Source organism: Trifolium pratense, linkage group LG7, assembly GCF_020283565.1.
Source record: "Trifolium pratense cultivar HEN17-A07 linkage group LG7, ARS_RC_1.1, whole genome shotgun sequence".
NCBI classification, from domain to species: domain Eukaryota; kingdom Viridiplantae; phylum Streptophyta; class Magnoliopsida; order Fabales; family Fabaceae; genus Trifolium; species Trifolium pratense.
Window position 1 is genome coordinate 55,048,763 of NC_060065.1, and position 26,894 is coordinate 55,075,656.

The 26,894-nt window shown below is 32.8% G+C and overlaps 2 protein-coding genes and 1 pseudogene across 2 annotated transcripts; 1 reads left to right on the top strand and 2 right to left on the bottom strand.

Annotated features, from left to right (window-relative positions):
* Nucleotides 1–206: 206 nt before the first annotated feature.
* On the bottom strand, nucleotides 207–5,890 carry LOC123895421. Its single transcript, XM_045945775.1, has 3 exons — nucleotides 5,288–5,890; nucleotides 2,339–2,506; nucleotides 207–2,123 (listed from the first exon to the last, which is right to left on the bottom strand). The coding sequence occupies exons 1-3, from the start codon at nucleotides 5,852–5,854 to the stop codon at nucleotides 453–455; spliced, it is 2,406 nt and encodes an 801-aa protein (XP_045801731.1). The 5' UTR covers nucleotides 5,855–5,890; the 3' UTR covers nucleotides 207–452.
* An 8,743-nt stretch (nucleotides 5,891–14,633) lies between these two features.
* On the bottom strand, nucleotides 14,634–19,426 carry LOC123895423 (ubiquitin-conjugating enzyme E2 7-like). Its single transcript, XM_045945777.1, has 6 exons — nucleotides 19,281–19,426; nucleotides 19,089–19,191; nucleotides 18,616–18,713; nucleotides 18,325–18,425; nucleotides 17,501–17,578; nucleotides 14,634–15,049 (listed from the first exon to the last, which is right to left on the bottom strand). The coding sequence occupies exons 1-6, from the start codon at nucleotides 19,324–19,326 to the stop codon at nucleotides 14,972–14,974; spliced, it is 504 nt and encodes a 167-aa protein (XP_045801733.1). The 5' UTR covers nucleotides 19,327–19,426; the 3' UTR covers nucleotides 14,634–14,971.
* Nucleotides 19,427–22,664: 3,238 nt separating this feature from the next.
* On the top strand, nucleotides 22,665–26,553 carry LOC123895425 (annotated as a pseudogene).
* The last annotated feature ends 341 nt before the right edge of the window (nucleotides 26,554–26,894 follow it).

The window sequence follows — 26,894 nt, forward strand, 5'->3', positions numbered from 1 at the left end:
ATAATTAAGTGAGAGAACCCATAAACCTAATAACTTATGGTTTCAGGTTAAAGTGTGATGTTTAACTCACTTATACGGTTGTTCTTAAACGCAATGTGGATGACCCCTCGTGATAATCCAACATTGACATAATGTTCTTTCATTTACACCAATCGGTTAGATAGGAAAAAACCAACATCCAAAAGTATTGTAAAAGAAAGATGAGGTTTTGCATAATATCCCTTTATTTATAGACATTGAAAAAGTTCAAGAAAATATTGATCAGTTATGCATAGGTTCAAATATTTTAAGAGGTTAACAGTACATTGTAGCATAGTGCATATTATTGAGAATATTGTTATTTGTTGTATATATAGTATCTATATATATAAATTCAACTTTTTCAATTTCATTTCTTTTTTACTATATCAATTTCATCATTTGTTGAGATACACCATACTATCTCAGACAAATTAAACATTGCTAGAGGGATTCTCCCATTGAACAAGTTCCCTCATTGCCTCTTCAATCTCTATTGTTCCATGCATACACACACTCAAGCAAAACCCAACAACACTCAAACTCAAAACAACTTCACTCTTAAGTTCTTTTTCACCTTCATCACTATACAACTTCTCAACAACATCTCTTGACCTATGAAGAAAATTTTCAATAATTTCTCTTATTCCATCTTCTCCTAAACCCGAAAGCCACGTTCCGTCCTCTCTCGACTTTCCCATTTCAACATCACAAGACATGTTCTTCTTCTTTTCAGTCTCTTTCTCAACAAACTTGAATGATTTCATCTTGGAAATTTCTTCAAGACCTTTGATGGAAGAGCAAATAATTTCCCTAACATTAGCAAGTTCACTTTGTAGCATATTCACTTCCTCATTCACAAAATTGTCACTTCTTTGAAACTCTTGTTGAAGTGTTTTTAATGCACATGCACCAAAATGCAAAACATCCACTAACTTTGACAATGAGCCCAAAAGCCTATTATAGCAACCACTATGAAATGGTACAAACCAGAAATTGGGCTCAGCTTCAGCTTCTATAACATATTTTTTCATCTCATTAACTTGGACCTTCAATTTTCTTTGATTTTCTTCCAATTGAGAATCAGTTTTACCAACTAGGCTCAATGTCTCAATTGAATCAAAGAGATTGGACAAACATTGAGAGAGTTCAAATTTGGCACATGTTGAAGCCCTTTTAGGCCAAAAAAGAAGATCCACAAAAATAGAACATGAAAGCCCAATGAAAGTTTCGATGATTCTTTCTATTGCGAACTCGCTTGGTGGGCCTATATTTTTTCGGCCCAAAATTAAAACGGCCCCAATCACTGCTGAAATGCCACCTGCAGGCCCATACATTTGGCTTCGTTGAAGAAAACTTGTGAAAATGAACCATGGAAGTAGAGACAAGAATCTAATTGACACTAGCCTATTAAACACGAAACAACCCAACACACCGTACACAGTTCCTATCACCGTCCCTTGGGCTTTAACATTTGCGGCCCTAAAAGCAGGTTCTCTACCCGAAATGTAGCTCACAGCCACCGGAAGCCCAGCCCAAAACCCGCTTTCTTTGCTATATAATAAGCCCATGAAGACCGAAAGACCCAGAGCGAAAGAGTACTTAACTGCCGGGAGAAGATTTGTGCTTTTTAATTTTATGGCCCAATTAGCCCATTGATCTTTGCCTTCGGGAGAATTTTCTTTTTTCTTAGTGGGCTGGGCTTCAGCATTAGTTGGGCCTTCGGTTGATGATTTCATGTGAAGGAGTTTGGCACAAAATAGGAAGAAAAAGATGGGCAATTCTTTGTGAGTTGTTGGAATGGTTTGAAGGGATTGAAGAAAATGTGTTATGTTTTTTGGATTGGATTCAGGAACAGTAAGTGAACCACCACCACCTAGGAAGGTGTGTTTAGCATTTTTAATGGTTAGGTTAACATGCTCCTCAAGTGTGCTTAGACCATGTTTAAGGTCTTGATCAAGATTGTTGATTGGGAATGATTTGGTGCAACTTAAAGCCAATTCCATTCCTATAAGATTGGTATCTATCTCTTGAAGTTTCTCCCCCAAGTTATTGTAATGTGGTTTGAAAAGTTTAATTGGAAGTCTCTCCCACTTCATGCCATCCTATTCAAAAGGGAATTAAATTAATACACATTATGGAATTTAGATTCCTTGTAGATTGTTAATTCACGCAGTCAGTAGTATATCAATAACTATTGGATTAAAATTGAACAATTCATATTTTAAATTTGAAGATCTGAATCGTCTCATCTCGATCAAATAATTACTTTATGGAGGTGGTATATATTGATTTTATGAAATGAGTTTAGTGGACTTACTAGGTAGCGCATGATGGTTGAAAAGATCTTGGTTCGCTTGGTTGCCAAAGACTTAGCACGAGAGATTAATCCTTGTGCAGAAATACTTTCCTCCTCACTAATTACACTTACTAGAAGCTTTAATCTCTTCAAAATATTATTTGTTAACAGCTTGTAGTTTTTGTTCACCTGCACGAAACCATGAAACGAAACTTAGATCATAGAAGTTTTTTTTTTCTTCTTAAAAATAAATCTTACATTTAGCATACTAAAAGCAACATCAATACAAAATTAGATACTATTAAAAATAATTTTGACTATGAGTTAATAATTTTTACTAGTCAGTACATCATATAGAGTAGTGTAGTCTTGTCATGCAAACTAAAATCTTATGAATAATCCAAACACTTGGCAGCTTATAGCTTCTAATAGATATGTGGGATATCCACGTGGGACAAGAATGAAGATGATTGAAGAATCCACTAACAATAACTAACTAACACTACTATGAAATTGATTAATTAACTAATTAAGTCTTGGCAGTTGTTGACAAGATATAGAGGGACCACTATAGAATCCAGATCAATTTTCAGATTCTAGAGCATGCCGTACGATTCATGTTTTATTTATTTATTTTCCTAAAGTGGGTTTCAACATGCTCTTCCTTCCTGACTATCGTTTTTGTTGATGTTCTCTAAGGACTTGTTTTTTGTACGCTATGTACTATTTTTCTCTTCACTTAGGTTTTATCCCATTGGATTTTTTTGATAAGATTTTTAACAAGACATATGTTGTTTAAGCACTTGCTTGTTTATCGTGGATTTTGGTCTAGTCCCCATATTTTGGAATTTTCCTCCCTTTTTCCTTATTTTTATCTAAAAACGCACATTTGCCTATTTATAAAAATAAAATAAAAAGTGGGTTTGAACATATGAACCCATTAATACTCCAAAGTGCAAACTATTTAAGCATAGCTTCACCCAATTTATCCTAATAATGATTTACGTGTCATGTTCCATTCCATTGAATTAATTGTCACTCTTGTATCCCATGTTAATGTTACGTAAGTTCATACGAGGAACATTGATAGCTAGTTGGTTCATGGTGATTAACGCTGAACTTGATAAGAAGGATCATAATTCGATCCTCCGTAATTGTGATCGAAAGGAGCTTGAAGCACTTGATGTCAGAACTGATTCCTGAACCAGATTAAACTGGTGGTGAAAGAAGAAAAAATAAGTTGACACGAGGAACGCAATTGCTACCATGCGCGCACACACACCCTCCCCCCTATATACCTATTTACGATCCATGCTCCAAAGGATAATAATATTTACATCATCATTTTTGGTTTTATACAAATAAATTTTCAGATTAATTCAAACATTTTCCCTTACAATTTTTGTTTCTCAAATAAGTAAAATAGAATTTGTGTAGGTGGACTTGATAGGGAAAAGAGGAAACAAACGATTGATGGATGACGTAAAGATTCCACTTAAATGGCAAATGTTTTGGCAAAGAATTTTGTTTTGTTTACCTTTTTAGAGGGATAAAGAATTCTAGAAAATATTTTCCTATTCAAAGAATAGTGTATTCTTGTACGAATTTTGGGTTTTTGAGATGGCCAACTTTTTCCATTAGTCCAACTTTTAACAACACTCATTTTGTCTTTACGCCACAAAATCTCCTTTGGATGTTTGTTAATTAGTAATTACTTAGAGAAGCTTTTTAGTACTGGATGGCACTTGAAGAAACTAAAAATTATCGAGGCACTTAAATCACTCATTTCCAAGATAAAAATTTCACCATATTGACGAGACACTCTGAAAATGTTCCTTTCGGAAATAAACATCATTTCGCAAATTTCAGATAGTTCACACAATAGTTTGCCAAATTAGCATCCATACTAATTTATTTTTCTAAATCAAACCCAAATCTAAGAAAATCTCAAACGACCCAATAATACCACGAGAAGACATCCACTCAACACCCAAGACCCAACCAAATATATTTGCTTAAATCAACATGACTACGTTTATCAGTATTTTGTGCCACTAAGTCATTTGAATATACAATTTAATTAACCTATTCATATAAGAATTTTGCATTGATTATTTCTACTATATATAGAAGAGCAAACTAATGAGATAGGCTACGTATAAGCTGACAATAACTTACCATAAGCAATCTCGAGTAGCTTATGAAGAAAAGAAATTGAAAAACTTATGCATGCATGTATCATCGTTAAGATATTTTGATAAGCTAGAACTTCTAAACTTACACAAATATTTTTTTTTAACAAACAAAAATGAGATATATAATATATTAATAAAAAGCAGTTTCCTCAACACAAGATGTATCGAGTAGATTACAACTTACACAAATATTTATGTCAAATGATAAGTCTAAATAAACATTTACCCAAGCAAATGATATATCTTTCCACCAATGATAATTAATAATGAAACATCCAAAGTTTTAAATAAATTAAAAAGACTCTATTTTAGCATGAGTTTGATTAATTTTTTTCTTAGCATGAGTTTGATTAATTTTTTTTCTTACAACTTTGAAGGATAGGCCCAACCTTCTCAAAGTTAGGGGGGACTGACCAGTTGCTACGAGTCTGTTTCTAAGGGGGTTTTGGGAGAACAAACGACGTTGAAATGGGCACCAATATATATAATATTCACCGCAAAACAAAAACAAAAATCTTGCTAACATGTGTCATGTGTTTTAAGGTTGCATATTAAAAAAATTATAAGTAGTTTTTTTTTATTGAAAATATGAGGGCCGGGTTTTGAATCTTGGACACTCCTCCACTTATCTATCGGTGAAATTTCTAGCTATTAGATTACGTGACTAAAAGAAGAAAAAAAAGTTCGTATATATACTATGAAAAAAATCTTATATAAAAATATACTTAATGACATTATCACCTAAAGCTAGTTTGAAAGAAAATGATAAAATTACCTGGTAGCAAGCAAATCGTGGGTAAGGAAGAAGCAATGCAACAACACAAGCAAATACACCTAAAGCAGTACTAGCAGCCAATTGAATAGGATGCATAAAAGTATCAATATGAACGCCATTAGCATAAGCCACCACATAAACCAACACAATTTGACCCAATGAAATTCTCTTAGCAATCAAATGTGTCGATTGAGCCGAAGGCAAAACCACGACAAATGCAGCCAAAGCTACGGCAATAGAAGCCGTTCCTTTAGACAATCGATTTGGACCTATAGCCCATAAGCTCAAAATTGCTGGGCCTAAACTTTGAATCGTAGCATAAAGCCCGAGCCAACAACCGCGTAGCGCGTCACCTAAAGTCGCGTCATTTATGATAATGAGAATCACAACCACGTATGAAAATGCCGGAAATGTTATGAGGCTTGTAATTGAAATTGGCCCATAAAGTGTTACAATTGCTACTATGGTGCAAGCTAAGGCTGTTCTAAATGCTGAAGAGAGACACTCTTTCCACAATGGTGGAATGTTGAAGAAACTCAAAATAAGGTTTAGTGGTAAGGTCTCCATTTGGTTTTTTGTGTGGCTTTGTGGTGTTGAGTGTACTCTTGCATGCTCTTTGGTTTTATAGTGAGATATAAGAGAAATAAAGCATGTGTGATAAGTTGATAAGTGATAATTAATTTCAATTTGGAATTTATTATTTAGAAGTATTTAGGTAATAATGGATGTGATGTGATGTATAAATTAGGTCGGGGTACTTCATAGGGTACTCACATTTAAGTATCTGAATCCTATTTTGTTGATTAAAAAAACTAGATAATGGAAGTGATGTATACGTAGGACCATATATACTGCACTATAAATGTTTGATTCTGTTTTAGTCAACTATTCAAAAATTTGTTTGTCTTAATTTATAACGCCACATAGTACACACGTAGATTCATCGACACTGTTAATGTAAAAAATATGTATTAATTATTAAGATATTGAGTTCAACCAGTTAATGTGTGTTTCACTAAATGACGAAACGTTTGGGGGAATTGAGTTCGATTTTTCGATGTAATAAATTTTTGGTTTAATTTTATTTATCTTATGATCGAGTTTCGAATTACTATGGACTCTTCCTCTAAAAACTCTATAGGATTAAAAAAAATGTATCGGATTGGATTTAGAATTCCGACCAAGTTAAAGGATGGGTGCTTCATCTTCAACTTCAAGTTTGCAACGACTAGCAAATACGTAATGACTTTCAATATTTTTTTTCTTTTTCTTTCTGACTTTCAATATATTGAGAATGAGACAAGAAGCAGGTATAAGGGAGAATATGACTTCAGGAGTAAATACTTCGTCTCTTCAAAGACGTATCCATTTCACTATAATCCATCTTACTATAATTATCTCTTTAAATATTTAGCAGAGTCGGTCTAAGGGTCAAACATCTCAAGTCAAGATTTTAGACATCAAATTTTTGATATATTTTTTTTTTCAAAAAGTTCAATTTACTTATAAACATATAAAATAATTAAATTTCATAGATATTTATCAAGTTTAGTTGGTCAAAATAAGAGTCTCATATTTTTCTAATCTAAGGTTCAATTTATGAACTCTATAAGATTTAATATTTTGAATTATTTTTTATAAGCTATGTTTTTTTTAAGACCTCGCGCTAAATTTTTTTGCTTTAGGTCTCTAGGAGTGTCGGGTCAATCCTAAATAAAAGAAAAAGACAAATAATTTCTAATCTTACTTCCACTTCTCTTTCTTACTGGGATGTTGGAGTATTTACAGATACAACCTCTAATTTATCATGATATAAGTATAAAATTTTTACCGTTGTCAAGAATGACTAATTTTCGTTGAAAATTTGTTGGACACAAAATATGAATTTTTTCCTTTTAATTGAATTATTTTCATGCACAAAAGACAGAAATAATCCACTATTTAAAAGGTCCAAATTCCTTAGACCATCTCCAATGGTGGTTCTTATTTTTTTTAAGTACTAGTACCTAATAGGTACTCCCATTGGAGCAAAATCAAAATAGTACCTAATAGGTACTAGTTCTAAAATAAGACTTGGTACCTATATCATTTTTTTGGGACTCATTTATAATGATGTATAGTTATTGGTTAGATGTGTTATTGGTGAGACCTATTTAAAACTTGGAAAATGTTAACTTGTGCCCTTAATGCACATGTTAAGGAAGCAAAAATAGAAATTATTAAATGCTAATTTGTGCATTTTGACTTTTGAAGCATTAAATTTCTTGTATCATTAAATGTTGAATTACTATTTTGGTATATATTATCATGTGCCCTAAGGGCACATGTTAACAAGACCCTTAAAACTTTTTATGAATTGTTGGGTTGGAGGGATCGAGTACTTATTAGGTACTACTATTAAAAAATTATAAATGAGTGATGTGTACACGTTGGGCCGATTAAGTACCAAAAAATGATAAGCTTCATTGTGGATGCTCTGCTTAAAATTAAATTAAATAGTCCTCGTAAGCTTAACCCAATTAATAAAAATATCAATTTTATATGCAGAGGTTCAAATGTCGAACATCTCATTTATTTACCTTAAATATGAAATTTCTAACCACTAATCTACTTAAAAAAAAAAAAATTACACAAAACTAAGTAGGAAACGCATTCTAATTTCTGGACGCCGTATTGCTGGAACGTTGAAAAAGATAGGAACTTACGACTCATAGTTAAAGTATAGCAGAGGATATAATGATAACTTTGGCTTAAATGGAGATAAAAAACACAAAAGAAAATAAAAAAATCTGAGTATTTAATTTCATTAACTATAATTTTGAATTTTTATTTAAGATTTTGAATGTTTTATAGTATATTAAGTAGTTGGATCTACTAAATATCATATTATTAGATTTATATTCCTAAAAGATTAGTAATGGTAAAAATAAAGAAGATGAAAAACGGAGTGGATCTTGACTCTTCAATGGCTAGGTCTGCGTGCCATAGGTTTGTGTGATTTACATAAATAATTTCTTCGGTCTTTTTTATAGAAGACAATTGGGTCAACAAAAATTAATGTATATAAATTATATTACGAATTAGAGTATATTAACTTTGTTGACTCAGTTGTCTCTTATAAAAACAATGAAAGTAGAGATGATATTTTTTTCACTACTAGTATTCGGTTCATCGAACCGTCTAATTTGGTTCTGAAGTCAATTTTGGAATCAAATAATTCCATCATCCTTCCGATCGCAGTTGTAAGAGATCGAACCGTAATCCTCCTACCAAATCTAGTACCGATTACTACTATACCGACTAACATATTAGTTAAAGGTGATATATTTTTGTACACATCAGCATTTCTTTTCAAGAGTTACGAAGTACTGGTAAAATTTATTTAATTGTTTAATATCTCCTGACAAATATTTATGAAACGGACCAGTGAAAACAAAAATGATAAATATGAACTGTATGGCTCAATTAATTTTTTAAATGTATAGAGTTGAATAGTCAAATGAAGAAAATAGTTCTTCTTTTATCAAAAATGAAAATAAAAATACAAATCTGGAATCAACAAGATATTAGTGTCGATATTGATTTACATACTTCTTTCGGTCATATATATATATATATATATATATATATATATATATATATATATATATATATATATATATATATATATATATATATATATATATATATATATATATATATTTTGAGAAAAACACACATATCAAAGAGACTTATTTTTATATTAAAAATTCTAAAATGTTATGTGTTATTCCAAAACTAATCTTGGGTATGTATTTATGTAATTAATGAATAACATTAGAATAAATTACATTTTATACAATTTAATAAGGGTATACAAGGAATTATCTATTTAATAAAGAATAAATTTAAAGAGTGTCTCTTAATAAAAAAAACCAATTTTTTTTTCCAAAGTATCCTTATATATAGGACCGGAGGGAGTATTTTCCTTCTCCAACATGCTGAGGATAAGCAAACATGAATATATTAGTAGATTTGTGCTTAGACCTTTATATATATATATATACAAAATAGATTCTTCAAAAAATAAATGATGTACAATTTAGGAAAAAAATACTTCATCCGTCCCAAAATATAAGCAAAAACTGCTCAACAAAGATAATGTATTTGGTCCAAATTTTTAAACAAATACATCAAATTTTCTCGACTCATTTTTACATATATTTTGAGACGGATGGAGTTATTGGCCTCTGTAGCAGCATTCACTGTTTCTCTCCCAGCTGCCACTTTCGAACCAGCTATTCCTGAACAAACAAACACTGCCACCTGGACGCTCGAAACCACCATCAGGAGTACATATTTCTTTTTTTGGTACATGGATGGAGTACATTTTTTTTTTGTCAGGTAGCCTAGCGGCTTGAAATTACACCTTTAAAGATTGAAAAATGGAGTGTCCGGGGTTCGAATCCCGGCTCTTGTGTATAAAATGCTGGAGTACATATTTACTTACATATAAACAAGACTCAAATTGAGTAATTTCACATTGAAGAAAGTTATCCTTTATTGATAGTTTATCATTAAAAAGTCTTTAAGTGAGCAGTGATACCTTCACGGGCACCAATTTGTTTCACGTAACATCACAAGTTTTTTTTTTTTACGGAATAACGTTGTGATGTTTCAACTAACATCACAAGTTGAGAGAATAATTCGAATTATATAATAAGTTTTTTTTTGAGAGAATAAGCTTTAGTTGTATTCTCGTTTCAAATAAACAAAAAAGAAATCTCTCAATCGTTTTCAACCGACTTTGAGAGACAACCCAAAACCTAGTTACTATAGAACTATTCTCACCCCTTCCCCTCCACACCAAACACGTCTCTTCGATGATTTGGATCATCTCCTGCTGTCTGTCCTGCACTAATTGCAACTGTTGGATTTCTACAGTTGTTTCTCTCTCCAACCCACTCTATTTTTCTTTACGATCTCAACCATTTGGTTAAGACAAAAGAAATGACAGACCACATTAAGATAGGAGAGGATCCAAACTCCTCGATCCACCATATTGAATCTTTACACTCACTACATAAACTATATCATTCTCCAACCCATTTTATTTAACAAGACTTTAAACCACAATCCCTCTAAAATCTTCCTTGATTCTCCAACACCAATCAAACAATATAATAAATACTTTAAAAAAATGGGTCATGTTAAACAGTGCACCCGGTGCACTTGTTAGCTTACCAAAAATAGAAATAAAACATAAAGTTAATGTTGATAAAATAACTTTTTACACTTTCAATGCATTGAATGCACGAGTTTCAAGACAAAATTTTCTTATCTATGTGTTTAACTAGTGCACCAGGTGCACTATTTAACATTTTCCTTAAAAAATATATCGATAGTTAATTAATAAAAATAATTTAGTAAAATCCACAAAGTTTTTTGGTCCAAATATTATTTTTTCTTAATCTATGTAAATGGTCAAATGTAATACTACCAAATGATTTACTTTTACCCAAAAGACATTCACCTTTGCTAGTTTAAAGTTGGATCTATACCAAATGCTCCAAACATATAATTTTCAAACTTTAAATCCACACACACACACACATAGGCAATGTGCAAGAGTAAGACAATATTCTCATATCATTAAACGTTCTTCGTTCCTCCCCCTCTTAGAGGCTTAGACTCTTACCTAACAAATTAGTCGTATTCAATATTATTAAAAAAATCAAAAGTCTTAATTGGTGTGTGCTATATGCTGGTTGTTAGTGGCATTGGATTCAATGTGAAACTCAGAACCAGACATTGAAATATATATAAAGGAATTCTGCCATGCACGATTAGATTAAAATGGGGTCTTTATAGATCTCCACTTAACTTAATTTCCTTTACATAATTGTTTCCCTTGAGAGCTAGGAAGGGTCAAGTGGGGGAACAATAGTGCACTTATCATGGTCTAATAGTCTTATAATTACTTCGTTAAAGTTGTGCGGCTAAAACACTTTCTTTTCTTATTTTTTAATAATTTCTTTTGGGAACAATTTTTTTTTCTTATATATTTTATAGATTTCTTTTGGTTATCGAGTACTCTATGGCGAATCGTTCTGGAGAATTCAAGTTTAATTTCTGGTAAAAATAATTAGTGGTAGACTTTACTTATATCGCGGTCGAATTCTGAATTATCAAAGTGCGTACTATCATTCTCCTAAGAAATAAAAAAAATATTTTGGACAAATTAAATTTTGGGATTCATCATTTAAGTCAAAACAAATTTAAGATTCAACATACGCATAGAACGATACTTAAAATTATACCCACCAAAAAATTTCTTCATATCGCTAAGATGCTAACAAAATTTGAACTCATGTCCTTACAAGTTACTCCCTCCGTCCCAAAATATAAGGGAAAATTGGTCAACTAAAGTTGATGTATCTAGTCCAAATTTTTAACCAAATACATCAACTTTCTTTGACCAATTTTCTCTTATATTTTGGGACAGAGTAGTATGAATCAACTCTTTATCATATATAATTCATTTTTTTTAGAAGAAGGTAAATTAGTTCACCCAAATTGGTACAAAAAAGAATCAAACTTGAGACTATATATAATTCAATTTTAATTTAACCAATATACTTTAATTTTTATTGTCTTTTCTTGAACAATTTATTTAATTTATCAGTGCTAAAAAAAGTAATAAAGGGATAAATTATCCCCACTCAGTACTGTCCCAAAGACAATCTTTCTTGGGGGGAAAGCTGACGAGTTTATTTAGAATTTAGAAAGGTATTCTTCGAAACTAGGAAGCACCCCTAACATATATGGCTTATAAGTGGAATCACAGGTAAGAAAAGAAAGTAGTGCATCTTCTTCTAGATTATATACACACTAATGATAATACTCGCACAAGGTCTCCTATATTGAACATAATTTTTTTTAAAAGTAGTTTAATGGTTAAAAATTCATCTTTAAAATGGATAAGTAGAATGTGCAGAGTTTAAACTTCGGCTCATATATATCCTAATACAATGTTCCTACCGATTGAGTTAACCTCACAATGACATTTAAAATAAATTTTTATTATAGCGTAAATACAACTTAATTGATAGTATAAGAGGCGCTAATATAAGAAAGTTGATTGTTCTGGTAAACTCCCAATTGCCCTTACTTAAGATGATGTCATGTGTCCAAAGTAAGGGCAGTTTGTGTTAAAAAATATGGTAATTAAACTGAAAGTACACATGTAACCAAGCCATCTAAGTCATATTTCATCTTGTGAGTGCAAATGTTACTTAGTGTCACTTTAGTTAATAAAAAAATGGCTTCAATGCAGTTTTGACCCGAAGTTTTAAAATTGTGCGACTTGGCCTCCCAAATTTTAATTGATTGATTTTAACCCCCTAAATTACACAATTGCTCGAATTTTGCCTCCAAATATCCAAAATCCCTTAATAAACTTCAATCCCAAATCAACTCCAAGCTTCATCTCCTCTTCCATTTTCATCTTCAACCCATTTTCATCTCCTCTGATTCCATCCTCCTTCTCTCCAAATTTCTTGTTCTTTTCCAATCTCATCATCGTTGTTCTCCCAAGAAAAAAGAGATATTTTTTTGACTGGTGTTGTGATGGGTGTTATTGCTACTCTGCACAATCTTTGTGGTAGAATGCATTCTAAGGATTATGTGACATAATTGATTTGGTCTGAGTCAAATAGTGGTGGGTTGTTATAATTGTTGGTGCTGGCTTTGCTTGGATGATTCTCATTATCATGTCTGATGGTAAATGCAGGTTTGGATAATTTGGCAAAGTGATTAATGCATGTTGGCGGGAGAAGTTATTATACATAAGTGTAATCCTTATGTATGGTACATAAGTCAATAACATCCATTAGATTGAGCATCCACATGTAATAATCCTAGCCAATCTCAACTCACACACTCACACCTAATCTCACACCCCCCAAATTTCTCACGTACCCCCCAAATTACTTGCGCACCCCCAAATTTCTCGTGCACCCCCCAAATTTCTCATGCACCCCCCAATTTCTCGTGCACCCCCAAATTTCTAGCGCACCCCCCAAAATTTTTCACGCACCCCCAGATGACTTGTGCGCCTAATTTTTTTTTAACCCCCCATATTTCAAGCCTAAACCATTTTGCTGTGGGAATGGTTTCAAAAATATACACTCCAAAACCATTAAGTGCATAAGATGGTTTTGAAGTACAACCTATAATTAGAATCATAATTGTTTTTTTTTTGTACAATTATAATCATTATTTAAAACCAGTTAAATGGTTTCAGATAGTTATACACTAAAACCATTTGTATTGTAAAATGGTTTTAGTGTGTTTTTATGGTTTTAAAAATTCTGGAAACCATTATGTTGGTTAAATGGTTTCAAATCACAATTATTGTTTGTATTCTAATTATAGGGTTGTACTCTAAAACCATCTTATACACTTAATGGTTTTGGAGTGCATATCTCTGAAACCATTCCCACAACAAAATGGTTTAGGCTAGAAATGTGGAGGGGACAAAAAAAATAAAATTGGGGGGCAAAAGTCATATTGGGGGTGTACGAGAAATTTTGGGGGTGCATGAGAAATTTGGGGGTGCATGAGAAATTTGGGGGTGCACAAGTAATTTGGGGGGTGCATGAGAAATTTGGGGGTGTGCTAGTAATTTGGGGGGTGCACAAGTAATTTGGGGGGTGCACTAAGTAACTTATGCATGGTGCATAAGGATAGCTTATGTATAATAACCAATCCCCACGTTGGCATGTGTAGAGTAGGTGGTTAATACTATTATGGTGTATTGTGCATAATAGTTAGTGATAATGGGTATGGCTTGCAGCAAATGAAAAAGTGGTTCATGTGTTTTGGATCCTGCTGCAAAAGTGGATTGTGCAGATAAGTGGATTATGGAGATAATTGATTCATGTGTGTTTCACAAATTTATTAGTAAAGTTTATACAAATCAGACTTCCTTATTCTCTCACATTAATTTTTTTTTTTTTTAATTATTAGGTAGCAAAAGAAGCTGATATGACATCTAACTTCTAAGCCACTTAAGCGACTTGTCATGTCAGCGTTGAATTGATCAAAATTGAGCTTTTGCAAAAGAGGATAAACAACTAAACATAAGGGGCCATAAATGTTATTTTGAAAATTATGGGACTAAAATCACAAGTTTTTGAAAATTAAGAGGAAAAAAGTGCAATTTAGCCAAACATCAACTTTGTTTGGGATATATACTATATACTATCAAACTATGATTAAAAAAAAACAAATAATATGCTAGCAAAAATGGCAATTATTATACATGTAAAGAAGGAAAATGGTAAAATCAGATGCAACACCCATATGATATCACAATATGTTATATAAGCAAAAGGCAAAACTTGGCGCCTAATACCATTTTTTTAGCAAAGGTTATGCAAATGAACAAACTAAATTTCCAATAAACTACTAGTCCCGAAAACACTAGCCAAAAACACTTAGAATACAGTTTGTTTTTCAAAGTTGTAACAAATGATCGTGTAGAGAAGAAACAACAACGCACAACTGATGAAAGAAGCATGATGTCAACTTCAGATAGCAAGTCTTGACAGTTCAACCAACAGTAACAGGCGAAGCAATCCTTACATTAAGTGTATGTTCTTCACTCACAAAAGCAACATATGATGAGCCGCCGGCTGTGAATCACAACATTTCCTGTGACTTCCGCACACAACGGCTAACCTTTTTCTTGAAATCATCTCTCCTGTCCCTCCACTCCTTCTGCAATATTAACATCACACAGGTCTAAGATAAACTTCAAAAGAATATTTCAAACTGTCAAGGTTTTATAACGCGTCAATCAAAGATATTGGCAACAACAATTTGTATTTCTAGGATAGAGTTGTAGAGGGTTTCCCATAACAAAATATTACAGGATAATATGTTAAATTCTCCACTACTCAAATAAAAGACTCATACAATATATCCTAACTTTCTTTTTTTTGTCGGACGACACCTATATTTTATTCAGAAATGATAGATATTACGAAGACAGTTTATATGAGGGTTTCCCATAACTATGATATTGATATTAGTTTTTCAGTTGTATGTAATCACTCAATTACTATTAGAGAAGTACTATACTATACAGTACATGCTTGTATAATATGCAATTTCACATCCCACTCTTTATACTCTGTAGCTATTATCAATGTACATTAGAACTTAACTTTAAATACTCAATCTTAAGGAAATATCTACATAAATAATTGGAGAATATGTATTATTAAAACAATCCAAGGAAAGAAAGATTATTTTACTAATATATAAAATAACCAAGTCTAAAACATAAAGAAATCAGAGTGGCGCAGCGGAAGCGTGGTGGGCCCATAACCCACAGGTCCCTGGATCGAAACCAGGCTCTGATAAAAATGTTATTTATCTTTTTTTTCTCTCCCCGTTTGGACTTTATATAAAAAATAAAGTCTATAACATAACAACATTGGTAAAACTAAGACTTTGTGTGATTCTCAGACTCGAGATCAATATCGGGTTGTCTTTCCTTCTCTAGGCTACAAATAAGTATAAAGAGAAAAGTGTGGTGCAGATTGCAATATAAAGTCGCGTAAATAAGGAAAATGGTCAAACTTACCGCAGCTTCAACATTTGTACGGTTTAGCACACCTCTATCTTATTTTGGGTCAAGCAAGGCATAAAAAAAAGAGGTCACAAGGAAGTTCATCATCCCAGAAAGCCAGAACTAATTTTTATCATGTCAGATAATGCCAACACGCAGGCATCGAAATCTCACCCTACACATGCGTATTCAGCCTGCTTCAACCAGCTTGGGAAGGTTTAAAAACTGCCCTCACAAGTCACAATGAGACAGTGTAAGAGTGCATGCACCAGTCTCACCCTACGAAAGTAATGCTAAGCCTAAAACTGAGAGTGAATTTTTCTGCTAGTTTATTTCCTTCCAAATGCTCACCATATAATGACAATTGGGCTCGTAACACATCCCTTGCCTAGTGTAGGGATCTCGGTACACATGCCTGACTGAGAGGAATCTTATAACAGAAAGCAAAAAATTTCTCAACAGAAATGGAATTTTAAGAAATCTTTAAAAAGTAGGCAAAGAAATGTGTCTCATTCAGCTAGTAGTAGTAACCCTTGTATCCAAGATGTTACGCGTATCAGCAGTGTATCGTGCCGAGTCTTTACTAGTTTAACACATATTTTAAATTTTAAACATGTCCTCTAAATTATGAAATGATGGATAAGTTATAAGATTATGGTTGATTGTTGTATAAATATATTTAAAATATTCTTATAAGATTATGGTTGATTCATGTATTCATGATGTGGGTTAGGGTAAGCAGGATGTGTTTTAATATTCTCTTGTGACTAGGAAGGTTTTTCATCCCTGAACTTGTGGGGAAGGTAGGAGGAATGGGGAAGGGTTGTGTTCGGCAAAAACTTGTCCCTACTTAGTTACCCCATTGCTAAGTCTGCCGACATGCTAAAAGCAAAAGCATTCTCATTTTTCTTCTGTGCTTCATAACTCCAATTATAAAACACTGATTTTCATTTAAACCTAAAGTAATTTGAGTAACGCCTAAACTACGATATTGATATTATTTTACACTTGTATTTAATCACTCATAAAATCCATCCTTACCAAAGATAGAAATTATCTCACTTTGTTATCTACTCGATTACTATTAGAAAAGTACTATACAGCACATGCTTGTATAATATGCAATTTCACATCCCACTCATTACACGCTGTAGCTATTATCAATGTACATTAGAACTTAACTTTATTAAATACTCAATCTTAAGGAATTATCTACATAAATAATTGGAGAATATGTATTATTAAAACTATCCAAGGACACGAGATTACTTTACTACTATATAAAATAACCAAGTCTATAACATAAAGAAATCAGAGTGGCGCAGCGGAAGCGTGGTGGGCCCATAACCCACAGGTCCCTGGATCGAAACTAGGCTCTGATAATTTTTTTTTTTGTATCCTTTTGGCCTTTATATAAAAAAAGTCTATAACATTACAACATTGGTAAAACTAAGACTTTGCGTCATTCACGGACTCGAGATCAATATCGGGTTATCTTTCCTTCTCTAGGCTACAAATAAGTGGAGTAGAAAGAGAAAAGTGTGGTGCAGATTGCAATATACAGTTGCGTAAATAAGGAAAATGGTCAAACTTACCGCAGCTTCAACATTTGCAGGAGATTCATCATTAGGCCCAGAAAGCATTGAAATGATACTCAACACTATACTCTCTACCTGCAAGACACCATACACAACACTTATTCAAAAGCAATTAAGAAGGTTTTAAAAGATTTACAAATAGCAAGTATGTCAAATCCCTCATGGTGGACAAGAAGTGGCATAGCATTTCCCAGTGACATCCGGCAAATTATGACTCATATCAAACTAACTTTGAAATTATTAACGATTAAATTAGCTTTAAGGCATTAAATATATGCTGTCTTTCGAGCAAATATCAATGATGGCTCTCCTTCAACTCATATCAAAGCTAGGTCATACTAAATAACTTAAGCCAGGGCGTGTTGTAGTATTTAACAAAAAAGCCAGACATTGTTCAATCAAATGGCCTTTAAGGCCTAACAAATCAGACAGCCTGCTTAAAAAATGTAAGCCTACACATAAAAAGTTGAGCCTTTTAAGTTTACTTAGAGATAACTTTATGACTTATTTTAGAAGAGGGTTTCAAGTCGAGACGAAATTTTAAAAAGGCAAGCCAGGTCTAAAACAGCAACTCTATAGCAAGTAAACATATCAGGCTCGTGCCTTAGAAAGCTTGACCCACTCTAGCACATTTCCACCCTTATTAAACAAAAGCATGCTAAAGGAATACTAGACACTGCTAATCGGCAACGGCAATTCTATTACTAAGCTGATTTAGTCAGCAATATCAATGCAGAATCACCAACAGAATAATGAAGGGCATAATTCTCATCATTGGCATAAAGGAACTGAATTTATTATAGTTTTATATTTTCACATACTGTATGAACAGGTGTCCAGCGCTCACTTGCAAGCTCGTAACCATTTGGGTCATCCCCAGGAGGATGAAGAATAGATATACAAACCCGACCATCAGGATATACTGCAAAACGGAACAACATCATTCAACTTCATCTTTTAACCAAAGCAATATCACAAATGAGAAAAACCTATGATGCACAGACAAGATACGAGTATATCCAATACAATACGTATCAGATGTTACTGTAATATGCATCGAGTATGATACACTCAACATTTGACGTATCCGTGCATCAGAGAGAAAAACCAACCATTGGGATGCCATATATCTGAGGTGAATTTCACTGATGGTGGACTGTTTGGGTAGTTGGGCGGAAAGCTCATAATGGCATTGAAAAATCCTCCCTCGCTACAAGAAATTTAAAGAATTGATTAACAAATAAGCTGAATGATAATAGAAAGTAAACAAAACAAAAACTATTAAAGCACTAAACTCCAAAACCAATTCAATTAATGATCAGCATAATCAATCTTTATTCTTTCTACCAGTTCATTTACTTCTTAATACAAGAAACACCAAAACCAAGCAATTCAAGAAAACTTTGAGTAACCCCCCAATAACTATAATTAAAAAAACAATCTTTAGAGGAAAAACAAAAACCCCATCAAAGAAAATCAATTAATTAACACTAAAAACCTAAGTAACAATTAGAATCATATAAATTTATGCAAATTAAAAGAAAGGGTATTAAATTTAATTTCTTGATTGATAGAAAAAGCTTACTAAAGAGTATCTGGTGGTCCAATTATGGTTACACTCCATTCAAAAATATTGGTTTCATCAACCAAACCAGCGGAAAAGCCATCAACAGGATGTTTACAAAGATCTGTAAGAAAAGTGAGGTTAATTAGAACATAGCGGAAAATTGACGCGAATGAAAAGTTTGAAGAAATTCAAAGAGAATTTGTTGAATACCTTTGAGCTGTTTTTGAAGGAGAAGGCTTGCTTGAGAGGCTGCCATGGAAAGAGAGAGAGAGGTTGAAGAGCTGAAGAAGGAGGGTTTGCTTGCTTGTGAGATTGTGAAGATACAAAATCAAAAGAGAAGTTCTAAAGCCCAATGAAACTTTTTCTATCGCGAACTCGCTTGGTGGGCCTATATTTTTTCTGCCCAAAATTAAAACGGCCCCAATGACTGCTGAAATTCCGCCCGCAGGCCCATACATCTGGCTTCGTTGAAGAAAACTTGTGAAAATGACCCATGGAAGTAGAGACAAGAATCTAATTGACACTAGTCTATTAAACACGAAACAACCCAACACACTGTACACATATCCTATCACCGTCCCTTGGGCTTTAACATTTGCGGCCCTAAAAGCAGGTTCTCTACCCGAAATGTAGCTCACGGCCACCGGAAGCCCAGCCCAAAACCCGCTTTCTTTGCTATATAATAAGCCCATGAAGACCGAAAGACCCAAAGCGAAAGAGTACTTAACTGCCGGGATAAGATTTGAGCTTTTTAAATTTGTGGCCAAATTAGCCCATTTATCCTTGCCTTCCGGAGAATTTTCTTTTTTCTTAGCGGGCTGGGCTTCAGCATTAGTTGGACCTTCGGTTGATGATTTCATGTGAAGGAGTTTGGCACCAAATAGGAAGAAAAAGATGGGTAATTCTTGGTGAAATGTTGGAATGGTTTGAAGGGATTGAAGAAAATGTGTTATGTTTTTGGGATTGGATTCAGGAACAGTAAGTGAACCACCACCACCTAGGAAGGTGTGTTTAGCATTTTTAATGGTTAGGTTAACATGCTCCTCAAGTGTGCTCAGACCATGTTTAAGGTCTTGATCAAGATTGTTGATTGGGAATGATTTGGTGCAACTTAAAGCCAATTCCATTCCTACAAGATTGGGATCTACCTCTTGAAGTTTCTCCCCCAAGCTATTGTAATGTGCTTTGAAAAATTTAATGGGAAGCCTCTCCCACTTCATGCCATCCTATTCAAAAGGGAATTAAATTAATACACATTATGGAATTTAGATTCCTTGTAGATTGCGAATTCACGTAGTCAACATATCAATAACTATTAAATTGATATTGAACAATTCATATTTTAAAATCAATATTTTAAATTTGAAGATCTGAATCATCTCATATCGATCAAATAGTTACTTTTATGAAATGAGTTTAATGGGCTTACTAGGTAGTGCATGATGGTTGAAAAGATCTTGGTTCGCTTGGTTGCCAAAGACTTAGCACGAGAGATTAATCCTTGTGCAGAAATACTTTCCTCCTCACTAATTACACTTACTAGTAGCTTTAATCTCTTCAAGATATTATTCGTTAATAGTTTGTAGTTTTTGTTCACTTGCAGGAAACCATGAAAAAAACTTAGATCATAGAAGTTTTTTTCTTACATTTAGCATACTAAAAGCAACATCAATACAAAATTAGATACTTTTAAAAATAATTTTTACTATGAGTTATTAATTTTTACTAGTCAGTACATCATATAGAGTAGTGTAGTCTTGTTCATGCAAACTAAAATCTTATGAATAATCCAAACACTTGGCAGCTTATAGCTTCTAATAGATATGTGGGATATCCACGTGGGACAAGAATGAAGATGATTGAAGAATCCACTAACAATAACTAACTAACACTACTATGAAATTAACTAATTAAGTCTTGGCAGTTGTTGACAAGATATAGAGGGATCAATTTTCAGATTCTAGAGCATGCCGTACGTTTCATGTTTTATTTATTTATTTATTTATTTTCCTAAAGTAGGTTTGAACAAGGTCTTTCTGACTATCGTTTTTGTTGATGTTCTTTAAGGGCTCGTTTTTTATACGCTCTGTATTTTTTTTCCATTCACTTAGGTTTTATCCCATTGGATTTTTCTGGTAAGATTTTTAATGAGACAGATGTTGTTTAAGCCATTGTCTGTTTATCGTGAATTTTGGTCTAGTCCCCCTGTTCTGTAATTTTCCTCATTTTTTCTTTATTTTTATCTAAAAACGCACCTTTGCCTAGTTATAAAAAAATAAAAAGCGGGTGCAAACTATTTAAGCATAGCTTCACCCAATTTATCCTAAAAATGATTTACGTGTCATGTTCCAAACTTCCAATCCATTGAATTAATTGTCACTCTTGTATCCTATCACATGTTAATCTTACCTAAGTTCATAAGAGGAACATTGATAGCTAGTTGGTTCATGGTGATTGACGCTAAACTTGATAAGGAGTACCACAATTTGATCATTCATAATTGTGATCGAAAGGGGCTTGAAGTACTTGATGCCAGAACTAATTTCCAGACCAGATTAAATTGGTGATAAAAGAAGAAAAAATAAATTGACACGAGGAACGCAATTGCTACCATGCGCGCACACACACCCTCCCCCCTATATACCTATTTACGATCCATGCTCCAAAGGATAATAATATTTACATCATCATTTTTGGTTTTATACAAATAAATTTTCAGATTAATTCAAACATTTTCCCTTACAATTTTTGTTTCTCAAATAAGTAAAATAGAATTTGTGTAGGTGAACTTGATAGGGAAAAGAGGAAACACACGATTGATGGATGACGTAAAGATTCCACTTAAATGGCAAATGTTTTGGCATGTGTAGAGTAGGTGGTTAATACATATAGTGAGTGAGTGGTGTATGGTGTATTGTGCATAATAGTTAGTGATAATGGGTATGGTTTATAAGTGTTGCTGGCTTGCTGCAAATGAAAAAGTGGTTCATGTGTTTTGGATCCTGCTGCAAAAGTGGATTGTGCAGATAAGTGGATTATGGAGATAATTGATTCATGTGTGTTTCACAAATTTATTTATTAGTAAAGTAGATACAAATCAGACTTCCTTATTCTCTCACATTAGTTTTATTTTATATATTATTTTTTAATTATTAGGTAGCAAAAGAAGCTGACGTGACATCTAACTTCTAAGCCACTTAAATGACTTGTCATGTCAGCGTTGAATTGATCAAAATTGAGCTTTTGCAAAAGAGGGTAAACAACTAAACATAAGGGGTCATAAATGTTATTTTGAAAATTAGACGACTAAAATCACAAGTTTTTGAAAGTTAAGAGGAAAAAGTGCAATTTAGCCAAACATCAACTTTGTTTGGGATATATACTATATACTATCAAACTATGATTAAAAAAACAAATAATATGCAGCAAAAATGGCAATCTATACACCTGACAAAGCGTAACAGCATTTTTTACACTGTTCATTGCTTTCCTTCGTCCACGTTAATAATGATTTTAATCTAATTAATTTAATTTAATTTAATTACTTAATTAATAAGATTTCTTTTATTAACTGGCGTTTTTGTTTTTTATATATCGTGTCTTGTTTTTGTCCTTTTATGGTACTGTTTGTAACAGTATCGACTCTTCTTCTCCACGCTTCCTCTGCAAGATAGCTCTTCTTTTGGCCACTGTAGATTGCAATGGAGTATGCCACGTCGGATGATTGTTGGTGGGCCATGGTGTGTGGTTTTTGCGTGGGATAATTTCTTTGTTTTTTTTTTTTTTTTTTTGCGTTCTGTGTCTAGAAGAAGCTCTGCGAGACTGCATATGCTAGGGTTGTGATTCAGAAAATTCATTGAATCTGGTCGAATTCCATCCTTGTGTTATTGAGAGGTTCATCTGGGGTGGGTTGATCTAGTGGAGGTAGAATTTCCCCTTATTATTTCCCCCTCAAACAAGTTTAGGGTTATTTGAATTTTGAATTCTCCATAATTTTCCCTCCTAATTGGATTTCTACTTATCCAGTGGCCTATAAATTGGGGATGGGGAAGACTTGCGATGCACAGGTTGAGAACAACATGGTGTTGTTTGGTTTGACGTGATGGTGTATAACGATAAACATGGAGAAGGTTGCAGGTTAGTGTTCTAACTTCTCTATTGACTATTGTTATGATATTTATATTCTTTTGTTGAATGTTTTATTGTTTGATCAGATTGCAAATTAGGTTTTGTTTGGGTAAGTTGCATCATCATGGAAAACCCCACAGGCAGTCCTTCTCCATTGTTTTTGTTTTGCTACTGTTTACAGAACTCCTTCTCTGTTTTATTTGGTGTTATCTGCTATAAGTTTGTTGTGTGATGTATCATTGTTTGAAGCAATAAAAGTGTAGTTTAGTGGGGATAGAAATAGAATTAGTAATTGAGATAAAATGCATTGTAGGTGTTTGATAAAATGTCTACAAAGAAAGTTGTGATGGATGCAATGGAACTATGTGTGAATCACTAAGTAATTTATTTCCTTTTTCGATATGTATCCTTTATTGATAGCATATAAATATAAATACATGATGACAATCCAAGTTTTCACACCAAAATTATGCAGCTCAGGCAACTTTAGTGGATTACTGGCTGTGATGCAATGGGAAAAATGCACATGGGATTTTGGAGGTGTTTGCTATTTCTTTATTTATTCCTGATCTTAAGGCTGAGAAAGGTATAGAAATGTGTTTTTTATGCTATTGTTATAGTTCATTTTCCTTTTAATCATATCTAACTCTTTGTGTACTGAGTGTTTATTTCTTATAGATTGTGTTTCTACAAAGTTCCTAACCACTGCATTTTTAACATGTTGAATATTGAAGCATGTTGAATAATGACATATATGTTCTTCTACTCTCATTGTCAGTGTCAAATTTCTCATAATTTCATTTTTAGGGTTCAAAGGGAATTGAAAAATTGAACTGAAGAAGTTTAGATAAAAATAATAATTGAACTCAAGTATTAATCAAAATGGTGTACTAGCATGTTAATTGAATTCATTTTTCTACTGTTTCCATTTAGATTCCTTTTTTCATATGCCAACTGTTAATTGAATAAGTATATTTCTGACTTGCCTTGGTACATGCCAAAAATTGAATTGCAGCAAGTACAAAATGTTGTCAAAATTGCCTTGGTGATCTTTGCTGATGCTTGCACTTTTTTTGGTTATTAACTGGGATGGGATGAACTTATGGCTCTTGATTATCTGGTTGTTGATGAAGTAGCATTTTTAGATAGGACATTGCCTTGCTTGAGTTATTTACTATATGTGTTCTTTGTTTTCCAGCTTGATGCTGTTATTGAAGCAGAAAAGCAAGCTGCACGAAACTTGATTCTTGAAAAGAAGAAAGATAGGGCCTTGCTGGCAATGAAGAAAAAAAAGACACGAGAAGAATTGTTGAAGCAAGTTGACGCCTGAAATAAACGTTGAGCAACAAGTAATGGCTTACTCTTCTCTGTCATTTATTAAAAAAGTTTTCTTCTTTGTTTTTGTCTAAAAGAGATACTTACATTTATTTCCTTGGTTTAGTTAGCAGATATCGAACTGGCAGGCAAACAAATGGCGGTGTTTGAAAGTTTGAAGGCCGGTAATGATGCAATGAAAGCCATACAAAGCGAGATAAACATCGAGGATATTCAGAAACTTATGGATGAAACTGCTGAAGCTAAAGCTTATGGATGCAATGTAAGTTTGAGTTCACCCTTATTTATCCTTACTCTCACTGCTTTTCAAAACTGACTTCCACCTCCAGACTCATTACAATTTTTTGGGGGTTGGAATTAGGGATTAAAGTTGTACTGGTTTGATTGAGCTTTTTGTGTTGTTACTATTTAGCTGCTACTTTTTCTTTGGCAATTCCCATCTCCTGCATTTTTTTTGTTTGTTTGTTTGTTTGTTTGTTTGTTTATATTTGAAACTTGCTGATGGTTTACATTATTTTGTTGAATTTGAAGGAAATTCATGCAATACTTAGGGAGGAATTATCAGTAGAAGATGAAGAGGAAGTTTTGGCAGAGTTTGAGAACTTGGAAACCCAGGTACATGGATTTTCAATTTTTATGATTTTGTATTGACTTATAGTTTGCTCCAATATAATCCATTCATATTGTTCCATTTGTATTAATGTTGTAATCATAGTAGTATGGAAAGGATATGCTATATGTCATTATGCTTCAATATTCAACATGTTATAATTTTTTGTTTTTTCTTTCTTTTCAGACCCTGTTTTTCTGGCTTCAATATTCAACATGTTATAATTTTGTTTTTTTATTTGATTTACATTGTTTTATTATTGCTATATTGTCTTAGATCTCATAATTTTTTGTTTTGACTTTTATTGAAAATTTGGTGTTACATTTTACTTATAATTTTCACAATTTCTTTATCAATGCATATTATAATCTTTTCAATGGATTTTCTTGGTTTAATGATCACTTGAAAGTTTCTTATTGAGTGAAAAAGATTGGCCTACACTTCTTTTTTGAAGTGGAATAAGTTAATAAGTTTGGCCTATTCAAAGGGAGTGTGGTTATAGACTGAGCTTTTTTGCCAATTAAAGTTGCAGGTTAGTATGGTTGGCCAAAATGTGGAATGCATTTATTTTCATTTTTCTTTGGATATCTCATGTTTTCCTTTCTTTTAACTTTGCCTTGCAGAATTATTGTAAAAGAGAGGGGTAAAATGATTAGAAAAGCTATTACAAGAGAAAGAATTGAAGATATGATAAAAGAGATATATATAACAAATATGAAGGAATATATCACATATTGTCTACCACTACCCATCACATTGTTTCACCTCTTCAATTTGTATGCTCAGAGGCGAGATTTCTTGGTTCAATGATCATATTCAAAGATATGCCAACTTGTTTGTCTTCTTTGCACCACTCACATACCCTAAATTAGTCATTACAAGGCTAATGTGCTAGCTTTCATTAGTCTATGTCAAATAATATGACAACACAGTACATATAAAAATAACACTGTTGTTCATGGATGAAAATTGTTTCTACTATCCCAATAGGATTAGTGGATTATCACTCTCTGCCATTTGTATTAGAGTATACATTTCTTCGTAACAAAATTTTGTTTCTATTATCAAAAGATCAGGCTTCTCTTGTGCTCACAACTTGATGCAATCCATTAGAATCCTGTTGAGTGTGTATTGAATTCAACTTGTGTTTGAAAAGTGGTGCTGCTGCTGCATTTTGATGGCTCAATTTAATTATTATTATTTTATTTTTTTGTGCTGGTTTTATGTAAGGGGGATCAATATGGACATTTTAATTTGTTGAAAGTATCTTGATGTAGTGGACATTTTTAATTCATTTTTCTACTGTATAAATAAAAAAAAATCTGATTATAAAAAAAATCTATCGTAAATGTTGTATATCCCGAGGTATTTAAAAAAATTTGAATAAAATAATATATTATTTACTCTCTATAAGTTATTTTCGTATGTCACTAATTTTTCACTAAATGTCACTTAGTTAGTTTTTCTGCATATAATATTAGTTGGCATTTCGTTTAGAAACGGCGGTTGTTAACATGAGAAACTTTTATTTTACTGGTATTGCTAGCGGGCTATTACCACTTATAAAAATTATCAATTATTTTTTTAAAGAGAATTTTTTTTGCCATCCTACTGATTACTCGAGCGTCTTATAACTTTTCAATTTTATCCTTCCACTATTTAAGTAGCGTATGTTATAAAAATCAGAAATTTTGAAAAATAACGTAAGTAGCGGACGTTATATAGGTAGTGTGTTTTGAGGGGTGTCTACT

Bases quoted from the DNA above. Each gene is read 5' to 3' on its own strand.
- LOC123895421 (XM_045945775.1), bottom strand. From the start codon at position 5,854: ATGGAGACCTTACCACTAAACCTTATTTTGAGTTTCTTCAACATTCCA. The intron at 2,507-5,287 runs GTAATTTTATCA...GGTTTCGTGCAG, and splicing joins CACGATTTGCTTGCTACCAG to GTGAACAAAAACTACAAGCT. The intron at 2,124-2,338 runs GTAAGTCCACTA...CCTTTTGAATAG, and splicing joins CAACCATCATGCGCTACCTA to GATGGCATGAAGTGGGAGAG.
- LOC123895423 (XM_045945777.1), bottom strand. From the start codon at position 19,326: ATGGCAGCCTCTCAAGCAAGCCTTCTCCTTCAAAAACAGCTCAAAG. The intron at 18,426-18,615 runs GTTGGTTTTTCT...TCCGTTTTGCAG, and splicing joins AGATATATGGCATCCCAATG to TATATCCTGATGGTCGGGTT. The intron at 17,579-18,324 runs GTATGTGAAAAT...GGTGTCTTGCAG, and splicing joins GCTGGACACCTGTTCATACA to GTAGAGAGTATAGTGTTGAG.